The 22527-nt window shown below is 42.0% G+C and overlaps 3 protein-coding genes across 7 annotated transcripts in view; all 3 read right to left on the reverse strand.

The window, feature by feature from the left end:
* Positions 1-8330, reverse strand: part of LOC125743038 (vesicular glutamate transporter 1-like) — a 27339-nt gene extending 19009 nt beyond the window's left edge. The window contains exon 1 of the mRNA XM_049015648.1: positions 8269-8330. Coding sequence (XP_048871605.1) covers positions 8269-8330 — 62 coding nt within the window. The remainder of the gene's footprint in view (positions 1-8268) is intronic.
* LOC125743032 (uncharacterized) lies at positions 7682-13358 on the reverse strand. Of its 2 annotated transcripts, none has more exons than XM_049015642.1 (4): positions 13232-13358; positions 11289-11493; positions 10563-10709; positions 7682-9990 (listed from the first exon to the last, which is right to left on the reverse strand). In XM_049015642.1, the coding sequence occupies exons 1-4, from the start codon at positions 13328-13330 to the stop codon at positions 9746-9748; spliced, it is 696 nt and encodes a 231-aa protein (XP_048871599.1). In that variant the 5' UTR covers positions 13331-13358; the 3' UTR covers positions 7682-9745. The 2 variants fall into 2 exon arrangements, with proteins under 2 accessions (XP_048871599.1, XP_048871600.1); XM_049015643.1 differs by having other exon boundaries at positions 11289-11496; positions 13232-13351.
* Positions 13359-14356: 998 nt separating this feature from the next.
* Positions 14357-20482, reverse strand: LOC125743022 (zinc finger protein 572-like). 4 transcript variants are annotated; one of them, XM_049015615.1, is made up of 5 exons: positions 19955-20482; positions 19357-19449; positions 16916-17035; positions 15753-16790; positions 14357-15579 (listed from the first exon to the last, which is right to left on the reverse strand). In XM_049015615.1, coding segments are annotated over exons 1-5 (1407 nt in total). In that variant the 5' UTR covers positions 19956-20482; the 3' UTR covers positions 14357-15424. The 4 variants fall into 4 exon arrangements, with proteins under 4 accessions (XP_048871572.1, XP_048871573.1, XP_048871570.1 ...); XM_049015616.1 differs by having other exon boundaries at positions 15676-16790; XM_049015613.1 differs by having other exon boundaries at positions 14357-16790.
* Positions 20483-22527: the final 2045 nt, after the last annotated feature.

The raw sequence follows: 22527 nt of genomic DNA on the forward strand, positions 1-22527 counted from the left end.
CAGAAGCTGCTCCAGCCCAGATTCCCCACAGCCAGCTCCCACTAATAGCTCCAGCTGGCTCAGCAGTAAACAGGAAGCCTGCCTCCGTTCAGGTCTTAGCGCTGCAGCACCCTCCCTAAGGTGGCCAAAGCCGGGTCCTACCCAGAACCAGCTACCTGCTCAAACCCGCCGGCCCTCCTCCGCCCGTCCTACTGCTCTCACATTGTGTAATATGCACCACCACACCTGCAACACCACAACCACCATGCAAATCCCCTAAGCCTGTCAGGCCAAATTTGGTCTGTGCTTAATAATAGAAAAACAGGGATATTCAGGGACTGCATGATCGTATGTGTGGTTTGATTATGTTATTTTATGCCACAAAAACTGCAGAGTAGAAATACATTTATGTATAACAAAATTATACCAATTAAAGGAATATTAATTAAACTTCTAATTTGGATTAACTGGATTAAGTATATCTATCTATCTATCTATCTATCTATGTCTGTCTGTCTGTCTATCTGTCTGTCTGTCTATGTCTTTAACCATATTTCCAGTTTTTCCATCCACAAAGTGTTGCTAGCAGAGCATGCTATCTCCAAACGTTGGTACTGAGGATCTGCTTCCTCTGTGTCGCGCTTTGGACCAGAGCTGCTAGTACGTTACAGTCGCACTTCATGTGTGTGCAAACTGGCGGCTGCTTCAAGCTGCAAAGTGGATTTTTATCGTGAGTGATGTTTGTGGAAAGAGGAGGAACAAGGTAGCATTTTAAAGTAATTTTATCATCTGGCTTAACATTTTAAGTCATGATTCACACTATTGTGTTTAAAGCCCATCATATAAGTAAAATCCTTATTTGTACCTCATTAATTAAAGTACTGAACACTAATGAGGGTGCTAGTTAGCTGACCACCCCTCTGTTTAGTGATGTGTGAAAGATAAATATGTGAAAGTGTAGAAAAGATGTTTAAGATTTAGGATGGTGCTGCTCTGCTGTCAGACTGTCTGTGAAGTTCAAGATTATGAAAATCACATTGGGTCTTGATGTTTTTGTGGAATTAGCTTTGAATCCAACTTAGTTATTGAATATGTTCATTGTGGAACTTAGAAACTGAATGTGTATGCATGTATACAAATGTCAACTTAATGATTTAAAGCACATTTAAAAGTCTGAATATCATGCAACTAAATTGACATCACTAGCACTGGAGTCTCACACGTCTAGAGCTGGGAGTTTATTTTCTATATAGCGCCAGATCACAACAGAAGTCATTTAAGGATACCTTTCCTATAGAACAGGTCTATACATTGTCCTTTTATTAAACAAACTAAATAGCCTTATTTATCTTATTTACACAACAGCTTGTCATTTTTGTTTCTACATGGTCACACGTTTACAATTCTCCTCTGCTCTCTGTATCACGCATGGGAGAGCTCCGCCCCGATGCACACTCACACACACATGTGCGCACACACAGGTGAGCACACTCCCACCAGCAGACAGAGAGCGCGTCAGAAAATATGTCGCGTCAACCACCTGGAAAGCAGACAAAAATATCTATGTTTTTTTTGATTGCTGTCATTAAAAGAAACACATGAACACCATGAATCCTGTCGGTGTCCATCTGCACCCCCCCTAAAAGCTGTAACTTCTCCCCCATGCAGCTTACACCCCCCGCCAAGGAAGTGTTTAGATGCTGCTTGTCTGGTGCTTCAGAACCCAGCGGATGTGGCATCACCACCAGACCATCTTCCTACAGGATGACCATCTTCGCCTACCCAGTGAGCCTGCCCTCCCCGGTCCTCTTCCATTTTTAACTCAGCCCCATCAGTCATACCGGCTTCCTATAAATGCAAACTGTAATGTTAAGCATTTTCACTTTTTTGCCTCACAGACAAAAGCTGCTGTACCATAAATATCTAGAACTTCATCCATATAATCCCCTGAGCTTCACAGCATTAGTTAATGCTCAACTTTGATTTCCTGTTTAAGTTGTTTTTCTTTTGTCTTTTTTCATGCTTCTTTTTGTACTTTCGACCAAATAAACACATTTTATATGTTGAGCATGTATTTTTTATATACAGCTGCTGGTGTTCTTGTTCCACACATACTTTGGCAATATTGTCTTGACCCCTTTAATACCCCTTGTCAGCTTCCACATGCGTACCGAATGGCAGAAGCATCTGCACCAAATCCTCCAGCATATTTGTTGAGCCTTTACCAAAACAGTTTGATATGATTTACAAAGCTCAAGTTATTTAACTGATAACTATTTAAACGATCTGGCTGACATCCATAAGTAATTATTTTTATTACAGAATTGCACTTCTGTTTTCATAATTTTGCACATTTTGTAACCTAATTTTTAATTGCATCTTAACAACCTGCATGAGCAGCTTGCTGCTGCCTTCCCCCTAGGGAGCCCCGGCCTCAGACAGAAGGACGCAGCCACTGAATCCCTGTAGCATCCTATTTATAGAGAACAGCATGACCCCTGGACCAAGGGAGACAATTACAGATATCGATATTTGTATGCTGTGAATAAAAGCTGCTTTTTAGAAAGTGCTGTACTGTACTGTACGGAGGTAACTGAACATGCTTCTGCCTGCGGTTTATATGAGTATAAGAAGATATGTTAATGCATTAATGCATGCTAGTTGGACAGCACTTGATACAGTGAGAACAGAGAAATATATCCATCAAAATATACCTTATATGGCTTCTATCTGCTCACTATGGACACTGCTGGTTCTCCAAATCATTCTAAGCAGGCTAGGTCATTAGATGTGTAAGTCTGTTATTAAACAGCATTAAAAAATGAATAGCCACAATGAGATTTAACAATGCAAACCATTACATGAATGTTTTAGTAGATTTCCTGCTTTATTTTTAATAAAAATCAGTCTAGCTGATCTATTGTGAACCTATTGTTATATAATGACTGTATCTGACACAGCATTTGGTAGCTCAATGCTTTGTATAAGGAAAAACTATTTATAGAAACCTGCATACAGGCCTAAAATAGAATCTCTGGAAGCCAAGATTTCCAGGTGGCTTGGGCTTCTGAAAGGTAGAACAGGATAGAAAGCTATAGTGTATTGAAAACGGCCATTGATCAATTTTAATCACTTTTATCTGTTCCATATTCCCACCACTCAGCCTGGTCAGAGTTACCTGGAGACGCAGTAGGGCACATGCTGCGGTACATCCTGGATGGGATGTCAGTCCATCACAGGGCACAAGGCTGGGGTACACCCTGGACGGGATGCCAGTCCATCACAGGGCACAAGGCTGGGGTACACCCTGGACGGGATGCCAGTCCATCACAGGGCACAAGGCTGGGGTACACCCTGGATGGGATGCCAGTCCATCACAGGGCACAAGCTGGGGTATACCCTGGACGGGATGCCAGTCCATCACAGGGCACAAGCTGGGGTACAACCTGGATGGGATGCCAGTCCATCACAGGGCACAAGGCTGGGGTACACCCTGGACGGGATGCCAGTCCATCACAGGGCACAAGGCTGGGGTACACCCTGGATGGGATGCCAGTCCATCACAGGGCACAAGCTGGGGTACAACCTGGATGGGATGCCAGTCCATCACAGGGCACAAGGCTGGGGTACACTCTGGATGGGAGGCCAGTCCATCACAGGGCACAAGGCTGGGGTACACCCTGGATGGGATGCCAGTCCAACACAGGGCACGAGGCTGGGGTACAGCCTGGATGGGATGCCAGTCTATTATAGGACACAAGACTGGGGTACACCCTGTATGGGATGCCAGTCCATCACAGGGCACAAAGTTGGGGTACACCCTGGATGGGATGCCAGTCTATTATAGGACACAAGACTGGGGTACACCCTGGATGGGATGCCAGTCCATCACAGGGCACAAGGTTGGGGTACACCCTGGATGGGATGCCAGTCTATTATAGGGCACAAGCTAGGGCACACACTGGATGGGATGCCAGTCTATTATAGGGTACAAGACTGGGGTACATCCTGGATGGGATGCCAGTCTATTATAGGGTACAAGACTGGGGTACACCCTGGATGGGATGCCAGTCCATCACAGGGCACAAGGTTGGGGTACACCCTGGATGGGATGCCAGTCTATTATAGGGCACAAGCTAGGGCACACACTGGATGGGATGCCAGTCTATTATAGGGTACAAGACTGGGGTACATCCTGGATGGGATGCCAGTCTATTATAGGGTACAAGACTGGGGTACATCCTGGATGGGATGCCAGTCTATTATAGGGCACAAGACTGGCACACTTTGAACAGGATGTCAGTCCATTGCAGGGCACATTTTCAATTGTCTTAACTTAATGTTCTTAATTGTCTTAAGACTACCAGTTATAATTAAACTTAAATGTTTAGAGCAAGAACAAAAAAGACAGACAAGCATGCAAACTCCACAGACAGAGGAGACATGGAATTCAAACCCACAACCCGGCAAATATGAAGCGACAATGCTGCCCTCCGAGTGAGCGTGAGCCCCAGTCCGCAGCCACAGAACATGACATCTCAGGAGTTTGTAGTCAGTGTAGCCGGTGACTTTACAATAAAAAAAAAAATTCATGCACTGATTTTATTATATTAAAACACTCTTTCAGAGAAATTTGAGATGTTTAAGTTGCAATCATAATGTACGTTATATATCGTCATTTTAACAATATCTGAAAATGCATCTGGGATTCCTTGCTGAGCTGCAGTGGAATATCCAGTGTGATGTGATGCGAACAGAAACAGTCCAGCATGCTTCTGCTCATTCCATTCTGGGAACATGGATATAAATGGCAATCAATATGGAAGAGTATAGAGGAGTGTGGTCACATTTCATAGTACACAAATTTAGTCCAGGTACTGAGGCTTTCGTAAGAGCTGCGAAGAACAGAAATCAGAGACGACTGCATTGGCTGGAAACGGAAAAAAGGGGAAGTTAAAAAAAACTGGTTTCATGTTATCCTTTTAAGTTAATAAATAATGAAAAATAAAACTGGTTGTCCTTCAGAATTTGGTAGTCATTTTAAAATCGTTTGTATTGCGAGCTATTGAAAGACATCACCTTCACTGTGACCTTCAGAGAGGTGGTTCACAGCCACGCCTTCATGTATTCTCACATTAGAACGTTCACAAGCAGGTGAATGTTAGGGGATCCCAAAGTCAGTGCTGACCTAGAAGTAGCAGTTGCTGAATTGACCTTGCTGTGTCTATTATAGAAACACTCAGAGCTTTCAGATGGAGGGAATATGTAAATAATAGGTGAACTGCTGACTGCACTCTGGATGCAAGATCAGATCGCTGTCAGCTGAGTAACACATGTACACCCCACAGGTAGCGAAAGTCTCTGCATCGGGGGGAAGACAGACTTCAAAAAGACCATCTAAAAAAATCACCTTGAGTAATATTTACAATAAGCCAACCTGCCGCTCCCCACCCCAGAGTAGCCACCAAATCATAAAATCGCATACATAAAACAGGTAAAATATACATAAATATCACATCAAGTCAAATAAAATCACATTTTATTGTAAATATTTAGTACTAACCATAAAGTCGCCCTTGTTACTTGGTTGTTTAAACCTTTTTTATCTATTTACTAAACCAAACTGGGCACCGCATGGGCACTGCTTAGCACTGTTGGCCCACACCTCTGGGACCCCAGGTTGAGTCGCTATCTTGGCTGCATGTGTGTTATGCGTGTGCAGTTTGCATGCTCTCCTGGTGTCATTGTGCGGTTTTCTCCAGATTTCCCTCCATAGTTCAAAAAGATGCTGGGGTGAATCGGAATTACCAAATTGCCATAGGTGTGTGCAGTTCGTATGCATGTGTGCCCTGTGATGGGATGGAACTGCATCCTAGATTACTCCCTGCCTTGCACCCATAGCTTCTGGATTAGTCTCGGGATAGGACAAGCAGGTATGGAAAATAGATAGATCAATCAAAGCCATTATCATCAAGTGATGCATGTGTATATGAATTATTAATTGAAGCGTGAGTGATAAGTCTGTAGAGAATGCAAAAGATTCAGGTCACTCGCTACTAAAATAAAGCCAACCTGAAATTTGGAACAAATAAAGCAACTGTAGGCCTATTTGTTGAACTATTTTTGTAGATTGTCAGTCGTAGACATCGTTTGCGTACATTAAGGCAGTGCTAGATTAATAATAAGTTTAGCAGCCAATTTTTCAAAGAGCCTCCTGCTAATGCCACGCATGACACGCCTGAGCACGCGACTGTGGGACAGGAAGGGGGTCTGTCCGCCTCCTTTACTGTAAGAATGATTCCTAGGACTGATTGTCCACGAGACAGGTGAGAAAGCAGGCGTTCGGTGCTGCATGAGTTTCCCGGAGGCACACAGCGAAGGCTGGGTTAAATTGGGATTTGCGTGCACCAGCAACAAGGAAACAGTCTATTTCGGGAGGGGATTTATGCGTTTAGTCGCTTCCTTAAATCCGAAATCCGAGCGCAGCCCCTAAGACCGCGCGTTGATACCGGTCAATGAACTGTATGCTACATGTAAACGTTACGGTTCGTCACTGAGGTGATTTGCAAGTTCACCTGTGATTTACATTACAGTCATATTACAATAATATTACAATACTGACAAAATATTTAAAATTACATTCACTGTTCATAACCACTTATCTAGGCTATTTTCTATTTATAATTTCTATTACTTGACTCCATAATATATCCTGCTTTAGACTTGGTGGAAAAATACGTTGAAGAACAATTTCATTTACATTAGAAATCCATTTGTAGTAAATATAACTGCAGTAAAGTAGGCCAATAGCCTAATATTTTATTTCTAATTAATCATGTCGAATTTACTGGGGTTTTTTTCTATAGTTCATCAAAAATAGGCTAATTGTACTTTAACTATAGCCTACTTTAATTAAATGTATTTAAATAAACGCACCTTTTTAGTGAATGGTGAAAGATTATGCAAAGCTGAGAACAGTAGTTAAAACCAAGACTATGGCCAAGTATTGTGCACTAAATACATTATTCAGTTTGTTATTTTTAACCTATCTAGACCCTTTCGTCGGCATATTATCGTAGCCTAGATATGAAGACCTGTTTTAATTTATCGGTTTTGCTGGGCACTGGTCTGAATACAAACCTCTTAGCAGCTATCTGGTTAAAGGTGTACTGGTTCGTGGACGGACGGACATAAATGAACGACTTTCGATACAATCATTATCATTGATAATTAAATGAACATCGTTATTACTTATATACGGTTTATAAAAGTTGGCCTATGTTTACTTCCTTCTGTTAAACTGAACTAGGATTTTTTTAACATACACTTTAGCATATATTTGTAATAATGAGAACACCCCCACCCCTGCGCTAGCTCTCTTTTAACTGAACTTGAAAATCTCAACATGCAGGTACCTATATTATTAGTACTGATAAAAACAAGTATTATGAACTGTGCGGTTGCCGGTAAAGATTATGACGAGGGCAGATTTAAGATGATTAATTTGACCAAATGAGTATGTCAGTTTATTATTTGCTACACCTAAGAGAAAACAAATTAACCGTGATGGCAAATAACTATTATGATCGTTCTTTTGTTAAAGGTATTCCATTTATTGTATGCGTTATTTTACTTCAAACTGAACAAGAAGGCGACTGAAATAAGGTTGTGGATTTGAGGAACTTCGTAACTTGACAAAACCTTGGGATAATTCAGCAGTTAATATTTATTGAAATTAACAACTTGTACTTTTCATTCATGCATATTAAATCGACCGTTTTGCAAAACAAGTTTAAAACGGAAATAAGCCAGGCTTTGCGATCGAAAGAACAATTCGGTGATGACTGTCCATCCAAGCCCTCGATATTTATAGTGTCTAATCTAGTTAGTACTGACTTACTGTCTGACACTACTGTCCTGAATGACATCTTCTCAAATCAAAATATAATTAGGCTAATCGGAACGAAAAATGCACTCTGGTTTTATCAATTAATATTCATCACAGTATAAAGTCAGCAAAAAAATAGTTACTATTACCAGTCTACCCACAGTCATACTCAATATATTCTGAAAACTCTTGAAGAATTGTCCAGTCATCTCATGTTACTAGAAACATTATGACTTTAAGCGTGCAACCACCAATTTGGATTTGACAAATAACGGAAATATATAGATCTATTGCAACTTAAACTACAGGCAAAATCACTGAGAGATATAAAGTCGGCAGCATAACAACTTAAAGTATAACAGCCAGTTGTATCTGCTCCTGGTTAAGTAAGATATAAGTACCTGTGTATTTTCCCAAGGGTCTTTCCCGCAGCAGCCTTTAACCTGTCTGGTCGGATCTCCATCCTTAAGACTCCCCGATCCGACCGAGATGCTGCTGTCCCATGCGCGCTCCAGCTCCGGTGCGCTTCCTGTGGCTACCTCTGCCTCTCTATCCCTCCCCTTCCACCCTCCCACAAATATACGTTGAAATCTCTCATCACATCCTTAGCAAATAGCGTATAGCTAACAATTTGTCTTCATACTCTTGGGGATTCTTTTTTTCTTTAAAAACAAACCATGCATCATCTCGATTTTTTTTTTGACTAATGTTATCACTCTTAGTCTTACTGCTTTCCTTGGCAAATTCCGATATATTCCGGTTAAGGGCCGTTGTTATATCAAATCGATCGTCCGTTAGGCCTATAATTATAATTCAAAACAAGAATGTGTAATTCTTCTTCAAAAGTACTTCTTACGCTAAATATGTTCTGAAAATGTTACATTTTAATGCCTTAAGACAACTGGGATTTGTCTGTACATGTACATATACATGAGCATATGTAATGTTACTATTAGAGGCTTTCACCAAATTGATCTCTCTCTGTATCAACAGTTAATGGCACTGTCACTGCTACCGGGAACAGATCACAGACGTACTGACAGACTGCACGGCAAAGTATTGTATAACAATAGAGATGTTCTACTTGTCAGTTCTTGTCACATCAAAACTGCTGACTTTACTATATGTGTTCTGGGATCTACTTTTCCACAACTCAAAATGTCACTCAGTTTATTTATACCTCCACCACTCCTCCTAGTGTCACGAGATAGATAAACGACCAGTGAGAGCCAGCGATTATAAAGTGGACAATGTATGGATTCACTCAAACACATAAGTATCAAACACAGTATATGAACTTTCTCCGATTATTTAAGTTGTGCGCGTTATAAATATAATTTAAAACTATAAATATTGTGATTATGTTTATAACAACGTTAATGACGAGTATTAGTAGTCTGTTGTTGTTGCTGCTGCTTTTGTTATTCATATTGTTGTTAATTGACAAAAACAAATAAGTACTGCATAAGTTGACGGTGATGACAGCTTAGTAAGACTTAACGGCACGTGAACAACCGACACTTCCACCTTGTGATCAAGTTCTGCCATTGCATCCGTTGTACTTATTGACAGACAGATTTAATTACTAGCAATGATGGTTTTGTGAAGAGGCACTAAGAGTTTAAGGTGAGATACACAGAAACATGCATCATCTGATGAAATCCTCTTACAATTATTAGTTACATGTTCATACCCTTTATACAATTACACAGATCTACCCAGGCAAATACTACTGTGTGTATAATGTATACAACAATTGACTCTGTATGACAATTTATAGCAATTAGCACTCAACTGTTACAAAAGTTATTATGGAGTTTGTCTTACTGCATATAGCTGGATGCTTAATAACTGTAAGATGTGTCTGCATGACATGTGTCAGATGAAGCTTTTCTCCAAATCCTGAGCAGAGATGGTCTGCAGGGGGGAAGGGTGAGAGACAGAGAGGGGGGGGAAGGGAACCGCTGGGAGCAGATGGGACTGAGGGGTGGGCAGCGCGATGATGGAGGGGGCGTGGGAGATGGAGCCGTACCCAGCCCTCCACATCCCCTTCTCACTATCCATCGCCACGGCATAGCCAGGGAAGAAGGAGGCAGAGCACTCCGCAAGGTCAAGCGTCATCTCTGGGGAGGAGGAGAGGGGGGTCAGCGGCAATGCAGCCTGCATATCGCATTTCGGCATCCTCTGAGGACACTCTGCAGCTCATGCAACGGCGAGCCAATGATACGCCGTATTTGCTGGAACATTGCTGTTGTTTTCATATTGCATCAAATGCATGTGTGCTTAACTGGCATCCCATCCAGGGGGAATCCCAGCCTTTGCCCTGTGCTGCTTGGGAGAAGATCTAGGCCATGACTCAGTCCTGACCAGGGCAAGTGGTTGGAAGATGGATGGAAGGATGGATGGATGGATGGAAGTAAATTAATTACTTTGTTGTTGCTTTTGGAGTGATGATCATCTCTGGTAATGAAACAGTTATTAGTAATACTGATATATGTTTTGAAAATACACTAATAACCTGTTGTCAAGCATCGTTAAGATATTTACACATATCCTGGATGGTAGTGAGCTTAAACTCTCTAGTGTGTGAATAGCTCTTCGACTCTGATCAAACAATTTAGTCATGGATAATCAAAAACATCACACACACACACACACACACACACAACCAGGACAGGATATAATACCGGTATACCTGTGTCATCCTGCAGCTGAGTGTGTGAGTACGGGTTCTTGTTGTAGAACTGGCTGTAGATGCAATAGACCATTGCCATCAGAGTTAAGGTTCCCAAGGCGGCAGCTAAGAAGATGCCCAGCTTGCTGTCGTTACCCAGGCGGGCATCTGCCCAGGAAGAGCAGAGGAGCACCAGTGAGAGAGCATTCCTCAGCGGCCCGCCAAGGAGAGTGCTCTTCTGCACCACACATGTGAGTCAGGCACTCCCTCAGTACAGCGAAGGGGCTTATGGGTACAGAGGGCTCAGCATATGGACTGTCAAGCTAATTCTTTGAAATATTTTATCTGTGATTAGAATTGTTCATTATACACACACATTAACATGCGTGAGTCAGTACTCCTTTGTTTCTTGTCTTCATTTTAAATGCTACAAAGTAAATAATTATTTTGTCACCATCATCTCTCCCCATGTAAGAGGTGAATTTCACTCTACCGGTGTTTCCCAATCCAGTCCTCGGGACCCACAGACGGCCCATGTTTTTGCACTGGGAGGACTGGGCTGAGACACTGCGTTACATTTCATTATACATTACTGTAATTTTCAGTTTTGCCCTAATTATACTTCCAGTACTAGATACAGTAAATAAAAATGAACATTATATGAATTATATGAGGAATGCGGGCTGTTCCTATTACTGTCGCTGAGCTATGCTCGTTGCCACATTTGAATGGGCGATTTCGCCTTACAGTGTTTTTCCTGTGTGATGTGCGTTTCCTCCTCTTCTTCATAGCGGCCTTCCGCAGGGATGGAGGCCAGTGGCCTGGCTCCTGGATCTGCTTGAACCAGAGGGGCCGGGGCATGTTCCAGCTGCCCAGAGCTAGAGCTCTGAGACAGGCAGGAGTGGATGGCCAGGCACACACTGAGGACCAGGAGGTAGGCCATTGCCATGTCCTACTGTACGGCAAGGGGAAAAACCAAGAATATTATCAGGGATGGCTGTTAACATCCTTAGTCCATTAAGTTCTAGGTACAGGTTAAGATCCATTACATGCTCAGTGTGGCTCAGTGGATTAGGACTTTGTGCCTTTGACTGGATGGTTGCTGCTTCAAATCCCATAAGTGACAGAGTGATGTCACTGTTGAGACCTTGAACAAGGCCCTTAACCCCAGCTGCTCCTAAATCTGGCTAATCCTGCTTTCGGAAGTGTAATTTTGCTATGTAAATTGACTTTATTATGTGCACAAATGTGCGGCTTTAAGTTGCAGCATCACATATTTATATTCCAATTATTTTTTTGCTTATTTACATATTTACATAATTATGCGTACAAAAAAAAAACATGTTCTATGGAAAAAAACTGCAAGAGGGTATTTTACTACATCTTCTTTACTAAAAATTCAGCATAAAGTCAAGCAGTGTCACAGAAAGGGAGCCAGATTATCTACACCTATAGTGGACGTAATACCGAAATATTACAGGGAGCAACTCTGACAGGGTGTATGAGAAATCTCTGTGATAGGGTGACCAGATAATCCATCTCCACATCTGCCATTGACAAACTACTTTAAAACTGAAAGGTTTCTGTGCTTGGCTGAATAGTTCATTTCTTCTTGTGCTTTGACTGGCACGTTTCCTTGATTGAAAGACTCATCCAGGTGTTTGACATTAACATTAGTGACACATGCGTGATTATTGGAGACTGACCAATCAGCACACAGCAAGGACTCGGTGCCTAAGTAAAGTCTAGCGCATTTTAATTTAAATTTCAGCTTGTACATCTTCTCCTAGTTCAAAGTGTCTTCCCTAACATGGATTATCTCACCCAACACTGTGAGCACGAACAGCTGAACGAGCGATCGGTCATTTGCATGTGTGTAGGAGTATTGCAGGGGGGATAAAAGGGGTAAACAAATCAGTCCAGAAACACATACTCTCTATGTAACACGGAAAACAACAGTGACAGTATGGCTTTCTAATTATTAAATAGGGATGGATTAAAATCACAAGCATCAATGGTCGTCTTTGTATTTAAACAGCAATGCTTCCCCCGTCACCCAATTGTTAAAAAGAAAGTGACACTAGACAGCATGGGACGTGAAATCAGTCATGCGAGTGAGAAAGCAGGGTGCAGCACTGGGGGGGGGGCAGACACAGCGGCTTCTGCGCTTCACTCCACAGTAGTTCCTACCTGTGCTATTAAGCTGAGCTTATTTCCTGTACTGCACAAGCCCTGGTCTAATGAAGTCAACCTACCAAATCTCTGATTCATACAGAATCTCCCAAATAAGGATCAAAGCAGCAAATCTTCAGTTTAACATTTTTTTTTTTCCAAATAAATCTATGTGATGCAACCGTTTGCCATAAATAGGCCCTTTATTGTTCCAGGTAAACCTTAAGAAGCAACTACTGAGCACTAGAACATTTTACTCAATATATTTTAATCTTATTTCACACTCTTTCGGCAATTAATATCTATCAAGCAGCGTAAACATTGAAAGTGCACTTTCTTTGAAGATAACCGCCTATTTTCCTTAATCTAATTGTCTGTATTTTGGTCAAATTCCAGCTGAGTTCCTCAGTTCATCTCCATGTCTGCTTTTTTTTCACCTTTGATTTGTATCACCCCTCCCTCTGTTACATTTTACCCATTTTCCTCATTATCCTTACTCCGGTTATAGCTGTACTCACGTATCTCCTCTTTAGCTGCGTGATCTCCCGCTTTCTGCGCCGTTTAGCAGCTGAGTCTATGCCTGCTTCCTGGTGCCCTGCAGTCACCGTCACCAACATGCCTGTTGCTGTCTCTCAGTCCCAGGGTGGAAACGCTACCAAGACAACAGCTCCCTAGGCAGTAATCTTTGCAAACAATGCAAGAACATGCTATGTAAAGCACTTATGGCAAGAAAGACGTTGTATATATTTATATAAAATTATACACTATTCAAATGATCATGAATGGTATAACAAATACATTTTAGTATGTATCCCTCCGTCTTCCATACCTGCCTATCCAGCACAGGGGAATAGCAAATCTGGACCCTATTCCAGGATGGACAGGGCACAAGGCAAGGGAATACCCCACAAAGCAGGAACAGAACCAGGGCCAGAACCGGGTTCCACATGTGTGAGGCTGCAGTCCTGCCCACTGAACTACCACACAGTACACATACAAATTTTATTCTTCCATCCATCTTGTACAGTCTGTATATACGTAAACTGTATGATTTCACCTGTGCATGGTGCACACCGCCTAAGACAAAGTAAAACTGGCTTGCTAGTGCCCGTAGGTGTACTTCCGCCCTCTTCAGTTCCAGCTCAAAACATCTATGTGATGTATGGTGCTGCTAGAATTATGGTGGTGACGCCCGCCTAGGGCACTGCATGCTCTATGGCCGCCCCTGAGTATTGATGACTATATAAGCCGAATGCATATTAACAAAGCTATCAAAAACTATGGATAGCTGAATGAATCCAGAAAGTACAAATCCAGACCAAGATTTTGTTTCAGCCAACCAGTTCAGTAGAGCATACTCAATTGTTTGGTTGAAACAAAACCTTGGTCTGGATTTGTACTTTCTGGATCTGAAACCTCTGGTTACAGTGTAGGGGTATACCGTGGGCAGGATCCCACTGCATCACAGGCAACATACACATTCACCCACCCAACCACACACTACAGACAATACAGAAATGCCTCTTTGGTAAATACACATCTTTGGAATGCAGGAGGATCCCAGGGAACCTGAAGGAAACCCATAACTTGGGAAGAACTTGCATATTCCACACACACACACACACACACACACACAGCAGGGGTGTCTCAAAAACATATTTTTAATGGAAAAGAATAACAGGAAGAAAAGCAAATACATAAATACAATTTGCTAAGGAGTTCATGAGTGAGGTATTTGCACGGTTCACCACTATGGGTTAATGTCTGCTGTATGTATATAATCCATCTGAAACTGCATTTCACTGTAAAAAAAATCCTGGCTTAGTGCAAACTCTACAAAAAAGAAACATTGTGTCAAATGGGTCTTGATAAAAAGGGAAGTGAGCTATTCATAGGAGCTACACAAAAGTGGGAAGAGACTGTGAATGTTTAACACACAATACTTTGTAGTTTTGAGAGGAATATGCTGTATTTCTCCACAAACCTCCCCGGTTGAGAACAGCAAGCTGGTCTGACTGGATGGCAGTTACAACTGACTTTTACACATACATGTATACTAATATGCCAGGATCTTCTTTTGTGTTTAGCAGCTCTGCCCCTTTAAACCAGTGGGTCTCCCCCGATCCTCAGCCGCCTAGCTAGCCCATGTTTTTCTTCCCTTCCACCAGGGACACACCTAACTTACCTTGTCAGCTGATTATAAAAGTCTCAATTGCCTCCTGGCTTAGGCACAGAGGTGGTGGACTAAACCAAAAATGCAGATTCTCGGGGGGATGTCTGACAAGTGGGTTTTGAATCAAGGTATTAGACTGATAGGATGCTGACAAAGAATGATTAGTGGAATTACACTCTCTGGTCCTGCTGATCATAATAATAATAAAAAAAAAAACTTTAACCATAATTTTGTGAAAACATAAATATGCTATTACCACATGGAAGAAAGTCATCATTAATAATTCTCCAGATTTCTTGGATTTCTATTGAAACCTTCTTTGTCGGAACTGTTTCTATGTGTTAGTATTTAAGCAATGATGCTGCTATCCTGCCATATCCAGTCTAATACTTTCCTCTCATCCAGTTTTCATCAGTGCACAAATCAGCATTGTTCCTAATCTCTGTGTCAGCACTGTATCAGTTTCCAGCCACTCGGTGTCAGCAGTGTTTCTTCTCCCAGTTTCTTAGTGTCAGCAGTTGCATTATGGGTAATCTGTCTACACCCATACGTTTGTGCAGATGTGGACCGACGAACTTCGACATGACAGAGGACAGACAGTGAAAACACCAATGACGCTCGCCCTTGATCTCAGTCCAAAGTTTCCTTGCGTACACAGCGATGCCTCTTCAGTTGGTAGGAGTAGGTGAAGTGCTGCAAGCAAAGGGAGCAGAAGTAAGGCCGCAGGCCAGTGTGGATACGCTCGTGCGTTTTTAGCGCCCCCAGCTGGTTAAACTGCTTCCCACACACCGTGCACACATAAGGGGTCTCTCCTGTGTGAGTGCGCCAGTGCTTCTTAAGGGTCCCCGAGCGCCCAAAACACTTGCCACACTGGGAGCACTGGTAAGGCCGCTCTCCGGTGTGCGTTCGCTGATGGGTCTTTAGGTCACCTAGTTGGGTGAAGGGCTTGTCGCATTGGTCGCAGTGGTAGGGTACCTGGCCGCTGTGGATCTTCATATGGGTTTTCAAATATCGGGCCGTTTTGAATGTTTTATGGCAGCTGGGGCAAGAGTGCGATTGGCTGAAGGCTAAAGGGCGGGGAGAGTCAGCATCCTCCTTCCCGTCCTCCTCATTCTCCTCGCTTCTGACCGCATGTCCTAGGGAATCGTGCAAGGACTGGTGCTGCCGGAGAAGATCCAGGCAGGGGAAGCTGAGGCCACATTCAGTGCACAAGTACAAGGTTTCGCCCTCCTCCCCTTCCGTCGTCTCCTCCACCTTGATTCGGTGGGTTTGGTCCTGGTGGCGGCTGAGGGACTCCAACGATGGGAAGCTTTGACCACACTCACAAAGTAAAGAACTGCCTTCTTCATGAGACAGATCCTCTCCCACGTCCCCCTGCTGTTCCCCTTCCTCCGCACCTCCAAAGTGAATGCCAGATGGCGTGGCATTTCTCTCAGTCTCTTTCCTCCCAACCTGAGTTCCTGAAGACTGTGCAATGTCTGAGGGTGTTACTTGGCTAGGAATGGTCTTCGTTATTGTCTTGGAACAGCAGCGGGATGGAATCAAAGACGACCCTGAGTTGGAAGCAGGAGGTGTCTGAGGCCTATTATCAATCAGTTCATCCAATGTTGTCAAACTAGTTTTGCTACGGGCTGATCCATCAGGGTCAACAACTTGAGAATGACACCCAGAATGACTAAGGGAGTGACCAGGAGAGGACATGGGTACTTTATGAGAAGAAGACAGGCCTGAGAGGCCAGCAGGGGAGAGGGGTGGTTTTTTGGTAGAGATGCCTTGACCTTGCAGCAGTTCTAGGTATTGTTTCCGGTGCGAACGCTTGAAGTGTTTCTCCAAGTAGTGAGAGGCAGTAAAGCAAATGTCACAGTAAGAGCAGGGGTATGACACAGGAAGATCAGAAGGCACATCTGCAGGGGAAAGCAGGAGAGAGGACCATGGCTATATCTTCACCCAGAAAAACACAAGAAAACACACAGGCAACACAGAGAGGTCAACCTTTTACAGACATTTACAGCATAAATCCTACACTGACCATTTTTTTTATTGGCAGAGTATGGCGGTGCTTTGCAGGTAGAAGCTGATAATACTGATGTAACAGGATGGTCAGAGGTCTCTTCTTTCACCATTAACTTGTGAGGCTGGTTTTCCACATCTGAAACACACAGACATATTGGTTACTGTTAATTAAGCAACTAACATCCCATAATATTTGGGATCGCATATATCAGTTAGACTACTGAGATGAATATAATTGCGCTTTTCCACTGCCACGAGGAACCAAACCTTACCTGACCCATACCACAGACTGACAGTTTTCCACTACAAAGTATGCGAGTCGTACCTGATCTGTACCTGTGCTGACACAGCCCTGCTTCTAGCAGGGCCGAATGCACGACCAAACTGAGTAAGTTGCATCACGGCCATGTGATTGGTCGAAATGCACGGAGATACCAGTGATCTGTGTGGATACGCACGGATCATCTGATGCATTCCCGATAACTCGGAACTTGAACATGTCCAACCTCTTACATAAAAAAGTACTGTAAAACAGCTGAACGGACTCATAATGCAAATTTACTCAAGTGAAGGCTAATTCCGCTAGCGTTTGACGTTTGCATAACATGGTAAATTTCACAGATGTGCTAGCAGACAATAATTATTTTTCTTTTATTATTATGATCATTTTTAATAGTATTAATGCACATAATAAATCATGATGCATACCGTATGAACAGTAAAAAGCACTCTGTCACTCTCCAAACTCTGCAACACCTTTACAAAACTGACCCATCTGCCCTGTAAAACCGGAGCGCACTGGAACAGTGTGGCAACTAGTCTCTATGCGGTACGGCTCAAGTACAGATCGGTTCCGGTATGCCAGTGGAAAAGTGTCATAAGAGATCTTAGTAATCTTGACAGTGCAACTGTTTGGTAAAAGTTGAGATGACAACATTGCTCAATTTAATGATGTTTCACAAGGAACAGTGGCTACGGTGATGTTTCTGTGTATGTCTGAGAGGAAAGACGTGTGCCAGTGGCTTGCTCCTTTCATGAAACAGGCAACTCTAAGGACGCCTTTCCAACACACCAGGTACCGTACTTCAAGGTGTTGTGTTGGTTTTCCACTGGTGTAAAAACTGGTACCAGTGCCGAATGACAACACAAGACGGGGTATTTTGTACTGAATTTGAAAAATGGGTGTAATACATTATGGGGCTGGATGATGTGTGATATTAATACAGCATGCGATGTTTAAGCACATACAATTCTTACATCGCTAATCAGCTAAAGATCAGGATTTTTCTTAGTTTCAGTTCTGTATGGACATTATAACACAGAGGGTTAAAGTTTCGCTAAAACATCTTTATCCTTTCATACAAAAAAACTAGCTAGCTTTGCAATTATAATTTTTATTCCTTTTATAGATTATCTAATATATGTTTATAAACCAGTATAAAGTTTATAACGTTTTTGCTGCTTTCACATTAGCGCTGCATGCATTCTCCAAGACAATAATAATCATCCGTGCTGTTTAAATCACTCAGGGTTTGCATGGGTTTATAAGAAATGTTATAGTTTAATAATTATTTACAGTTATTAAATACTAATAATAATCTAATTATATAATTATTTATTTAAAAAAATACAAATGAAAATAAATATAATTATAATAATTTAATACAGAAGATGAGAAAAACCAGGACATACCACTATTTTTATACCATTTTCTTGTGACAATGAAATAATTTTCTTGAGATCAAAAACATGAACATTGTTTTCGCGTGATAATGGAATAAGAGATGTTGAGAAAAAGAACGTCATTTTCTCATGATAACACAATAATTCTCTCAGGATTTCAAGAAGCGAACATTGTTTTTTTTTCCCTCACGATAATCATTTAGCAGCATGACAGCAGAGAATACGTGATTTAACAGGACTGCAGCTTCTACAGAATTCAATTTACAGTGAAGTTGGCATTTGAAGCATTAACATCATAGCCATTATTTCATTCCAGATGCAGTTTGCAGAGCATACATGATGTGTACAGCATGAAACCGTGCTTCCCAGGACCAGTGTACAACATAGAAACTGGACATAAGCAATTTAATAATGCAAGCATAGAGTCATTTCAACATACGCAGTGCCTAAATAAAATAAAAATGCGGACATGCTGATTAATATATGAAATAGAATAAAACCAGCAATGCCACGCTGTGACTTTAATATTCAAAATGTTCAGCTATATGGTATCGGGTTGTGAATCATGGTTTTATAAAAACAGAAAACATAAAAAAGTTCTTTTATAAAAGAAATTATTTTGCTTTATTTATTGGGGCACTGCAATACCACCAAAAAGTAATTTAATGTATACTTTATAATTTAATGGTATACCTGTTTCGATAACATGTAAACATCTGGAATGACACTGTGACCATACTGCTATGCCAAGCAGACCCCACCACTCCACCACACCTTTAATGAGCTCTTCCTCCACCTCTTCTCTTCGAATCAGGTGGTTTCCATCCTCTGATATCACCCATCTTGTCACTGTATCCCCTGCCATCACTGAAAGAAAAAGTATATAGGCAATAAGGCTAGGAACACACAGTAAAGAAAAAATACCGGGGCAAACAGCAGACTACAGTTTAAAAAAAGTGTGCTTTGCAGTACTTTACTGCCATAGTATAAAAGTAGGGATGAAACATTACGCTAAATTTCCAACTGGGAATTTCCAGTTTAAACCGAGAGACATTATAAATGTCGGTTTCAAGAAAACATCGACAACTAATCTGGTCCGTATAACTCACCAGCATATCTACCGGCCAACGAGTGACACGGTACTGCTGCTACGTTTTAGGCAAACGGACACATATCCCGGAAAGTAACACAGACCAGCTCAACTGTCAAAAATCCTGACCACTGAGCCCACAGTGGAATCATTTTCCTTGTGGCAGTGCAAGGCGTGCGTTTGTGTCGCTAGCTTTAGCAGACAAAAGCGACAGTGACATAGCGGGCGATACAGCTTTACGGGACGCTATTCCGCAACACATCAATATGTCATTCACTTAACTGGTGTGCTTTAGGATGATCAGCTTCGTTATTCTTAAATTGATCCTCGAAATGGTCTAGCCTTGTCTGACAACAAGCAGAAATCGGTCACCGTCTACATACAGCGGGATTATCTTTAAAATGACAGCCATTGCAGAGTTGCAGCGGTGCGTTTAGCTGGCTACTGCCAGAAAACAGGATAGCTAGTTATAAAATTCCCACTATTTACTGCCGGATAGTGCTGAAAAAGACAACATAAAAATGCTTGCTAGCGACCAGAATTGAATAAGCAGTCAGTCCTGTATTTAAAATCAGTGACGCCAGTGGTACCACAAAAAATCCTCTGACTCCAATATTTATGTCTGCTTTAAAAAACACGAATAAATGTCCTTTCTGTCTTATCCGAAACAGCCATGCGTCGCGATGTTGCAACGTGGTTAAACTAGTTGCAAGTTATGTTATCGTATCGCTTAAATGCACAGCAAACAAAAGGCTGCATTTATTTCCCCCTTAACTTCACCTCTTTCGCCTACTGTGACCCCAGCACGGCTCGCCCGTTTCTCAACGCCTATTGGCTACGATTTGCACGTGTCGCCACGCCCTCTACACTCAGACAAGCTCACCAGCCAATAGGAAGGCAGCTTCAGCCATCCCGCTCCCCGTCTCAGTTTTGTGTGGATGATACTTCTCCTTTAGCGTTTGTTTTTTTGCGATTTCTTAAGCCGAATATAACATTTCATTTATGGTTAGTCATTAAATTATTAAATTGTTTTTCGTTAAATGATTTCTGAAGGCCTGCAGTAACAAACTTAATAGTGTTTTCATGGGCATTTTTAATTTCTGACTTTGGTCCACGATCACACCTTTTTAAAAACACTGGATTAATTCCTCTCTCAAGGAAGAACAATGTTTACGTTGTTAACCAGGGGTTCTCAACCTGGGGTCCGTGACCCACGAAGATGTTTAGTAAACCGAGGAAATGCCAGTATTTCCATTCAAGTTTCCTTTCAATTAATTTTTATAAAGCACCTTTCACAACACAGTGGCCTCAAGGCACTTGAGAAGAGTATGTGGCAATACATTATTACATCATTTATACAAAAATGGTGCATGAAACAGGGAACAAGGAAAGAAATAAAGCCAGAAGACAAATGAGTATAGGAACCAAAAACTCCTGAGTAAGAAGAAAAAACACCTTTGGGGGGCCAAGGTTGACTGACTGGCCAACACCCGAAAAAAGTGAGCCTGCATTAATAAAAAAAGAGTATAAACTGTGAGCGAATTCTCCAGACAAGTCTGTGTAAGCTGCCAGATCACAGGCCGCACCCACAATGTCACACTTCCATGGGACTCTCACTTCCAGCACTCATCCACCCCGGGGCAGCATCCTGGTGTGTGGGGAAGAAAACACTGAAGATGGGTGGTCAGAACAGCAGAGCATGAGGATGTGTACAGCAACAGGTACAGCCATACATAAGATGTGGGTAAGCAAGACTGAAGTAATGGTCATCAGTGGAGATTTAAAACTTGAGACCTACGGACCAATTCGGCAGTGGTGGCTTAATGGTTAGGGTAGCACACTTGTAATTGAACGATTGCAGGTCTGAATAATGACCAGTGAGACCGGCGAGATACCCTGAGGGAGGTACTGCTCCCCGGCTGCTGAATTAGCTGCCCCCTGCTATGTCACATATGGGTTAAATGCAGAGGACACATTTTGTTGTTGTGTGCTGTGGGGTGTCAACAATGACAATCATATTCACAAAATGCCAGATCCTTGGAATAAGACAAAAATGTCTTCTTGTGGCCTGGAGATGAATATATGGAAGTTACAATTATATAGCACTTTTTCAAACACCAAAAGCACTTTAAATGTCTTTCCACATGCAGGCCCCTGATACTGTCCTTTCCATCCTGACATGCAGCTCACCCTCAAAAAGCCGTCCAGCTGTATACCTGCAGCACAACATGTGACAATTAGCCTACATTAGAGCATAAATATAATGTGAATAATAGATCTAGATAGTAATCACATATGCAATTCCTAGAGGTCATACTGTATTAGCCCTGCAGTTACAGCATGAAATAATAAAAATAACTTTTTATATATACACCTAGATAGCAGTCCGAGCTGTAGTTATAGTGATTTACAATGAAAAAGAGTTAATACTTAGCCAGGCATGCAGGTGCAATTCACCGTCAGTATGTAGCTATTTGACTTACTAATAATAGCCCACATCTTATATAGTTGGGTTTTATATCCTTGCATCTATGCAGTACATAAGTCCACAATACACAAAAATCATTAGAGAAATGTCTGAATGGCTTCTCTTTCATATAGACGCGGGATACACCCTGGATGGGATTTCTACACGATACACGAAGGTGCACAGTCTGGTCACTGTAGCTATGGCCATTTATTTGGTTCCTTGACCCACTGACCTGACAATGAGTACCGGTTAGAAAATCTCACCCCATTGCTAAGTGTTCCCTTATTAGTGTAAGACAAGCTGTATTCTGCTAGTACACCATCAAAATAATTAGAGAAGGCGTTTTGATGATCTATTTTCCTATGTGGTAAGTTTGATTTTGATG

Source organism: Brienomyrus brachyistius, chromosome 5 (assembly GCF_023856365.1).
Source record: "Brienomyrus brachyistius isolate T26 chromosome 5, BBRACH_0.4, whole genome shotgun sequence".
NCBI lineage: Eukaryota > Metazoa > Chordata > Actinopteri > Osteoglossiformes > Mormyridae > Brienomyrus > Brienomyrus brachyistius.

Coding starts and splice junctions, on each gene's coding strand:
- LOC125743032 (XM_049015642.1), bottom strand. CDS start 13,330: ATGTTGGTGACGGTGACTGCAGGGCACCAGGAAGCAGGCATAGACTCA. Junction 10,710..11,288: donor CATCACACAGGAAAAACACT/GTAAGGCGAAAT, acceptor CTTCCTGGGCAG/ATGCCCGCCTGGGTAACGAC. Junction 9,991..10,562: donor TCAGCTGCAGGATGACACAG/GTATACCGGTAT, acceptor CCTCCTCCCCAG/AGATGACGCTTGACCTTGCG.
- LOC125743022 (XM_049015613.1), bottom strand. Junction 17,036..19,356: donor GGAGGAAGAGCTCATTAAAG/GTGTGGTGGAGT, acceptor TGTGTGTTTCAG/ATGTGGAAAACCAGCCTCAC. Junction 16,791..16,915: donor CTCTGCCAATAAAAAAAATG/GTCAGTGTAGGA, acceptor TTTCCCCTGCAG/ATGTGCCTTCTGATCTTCCT.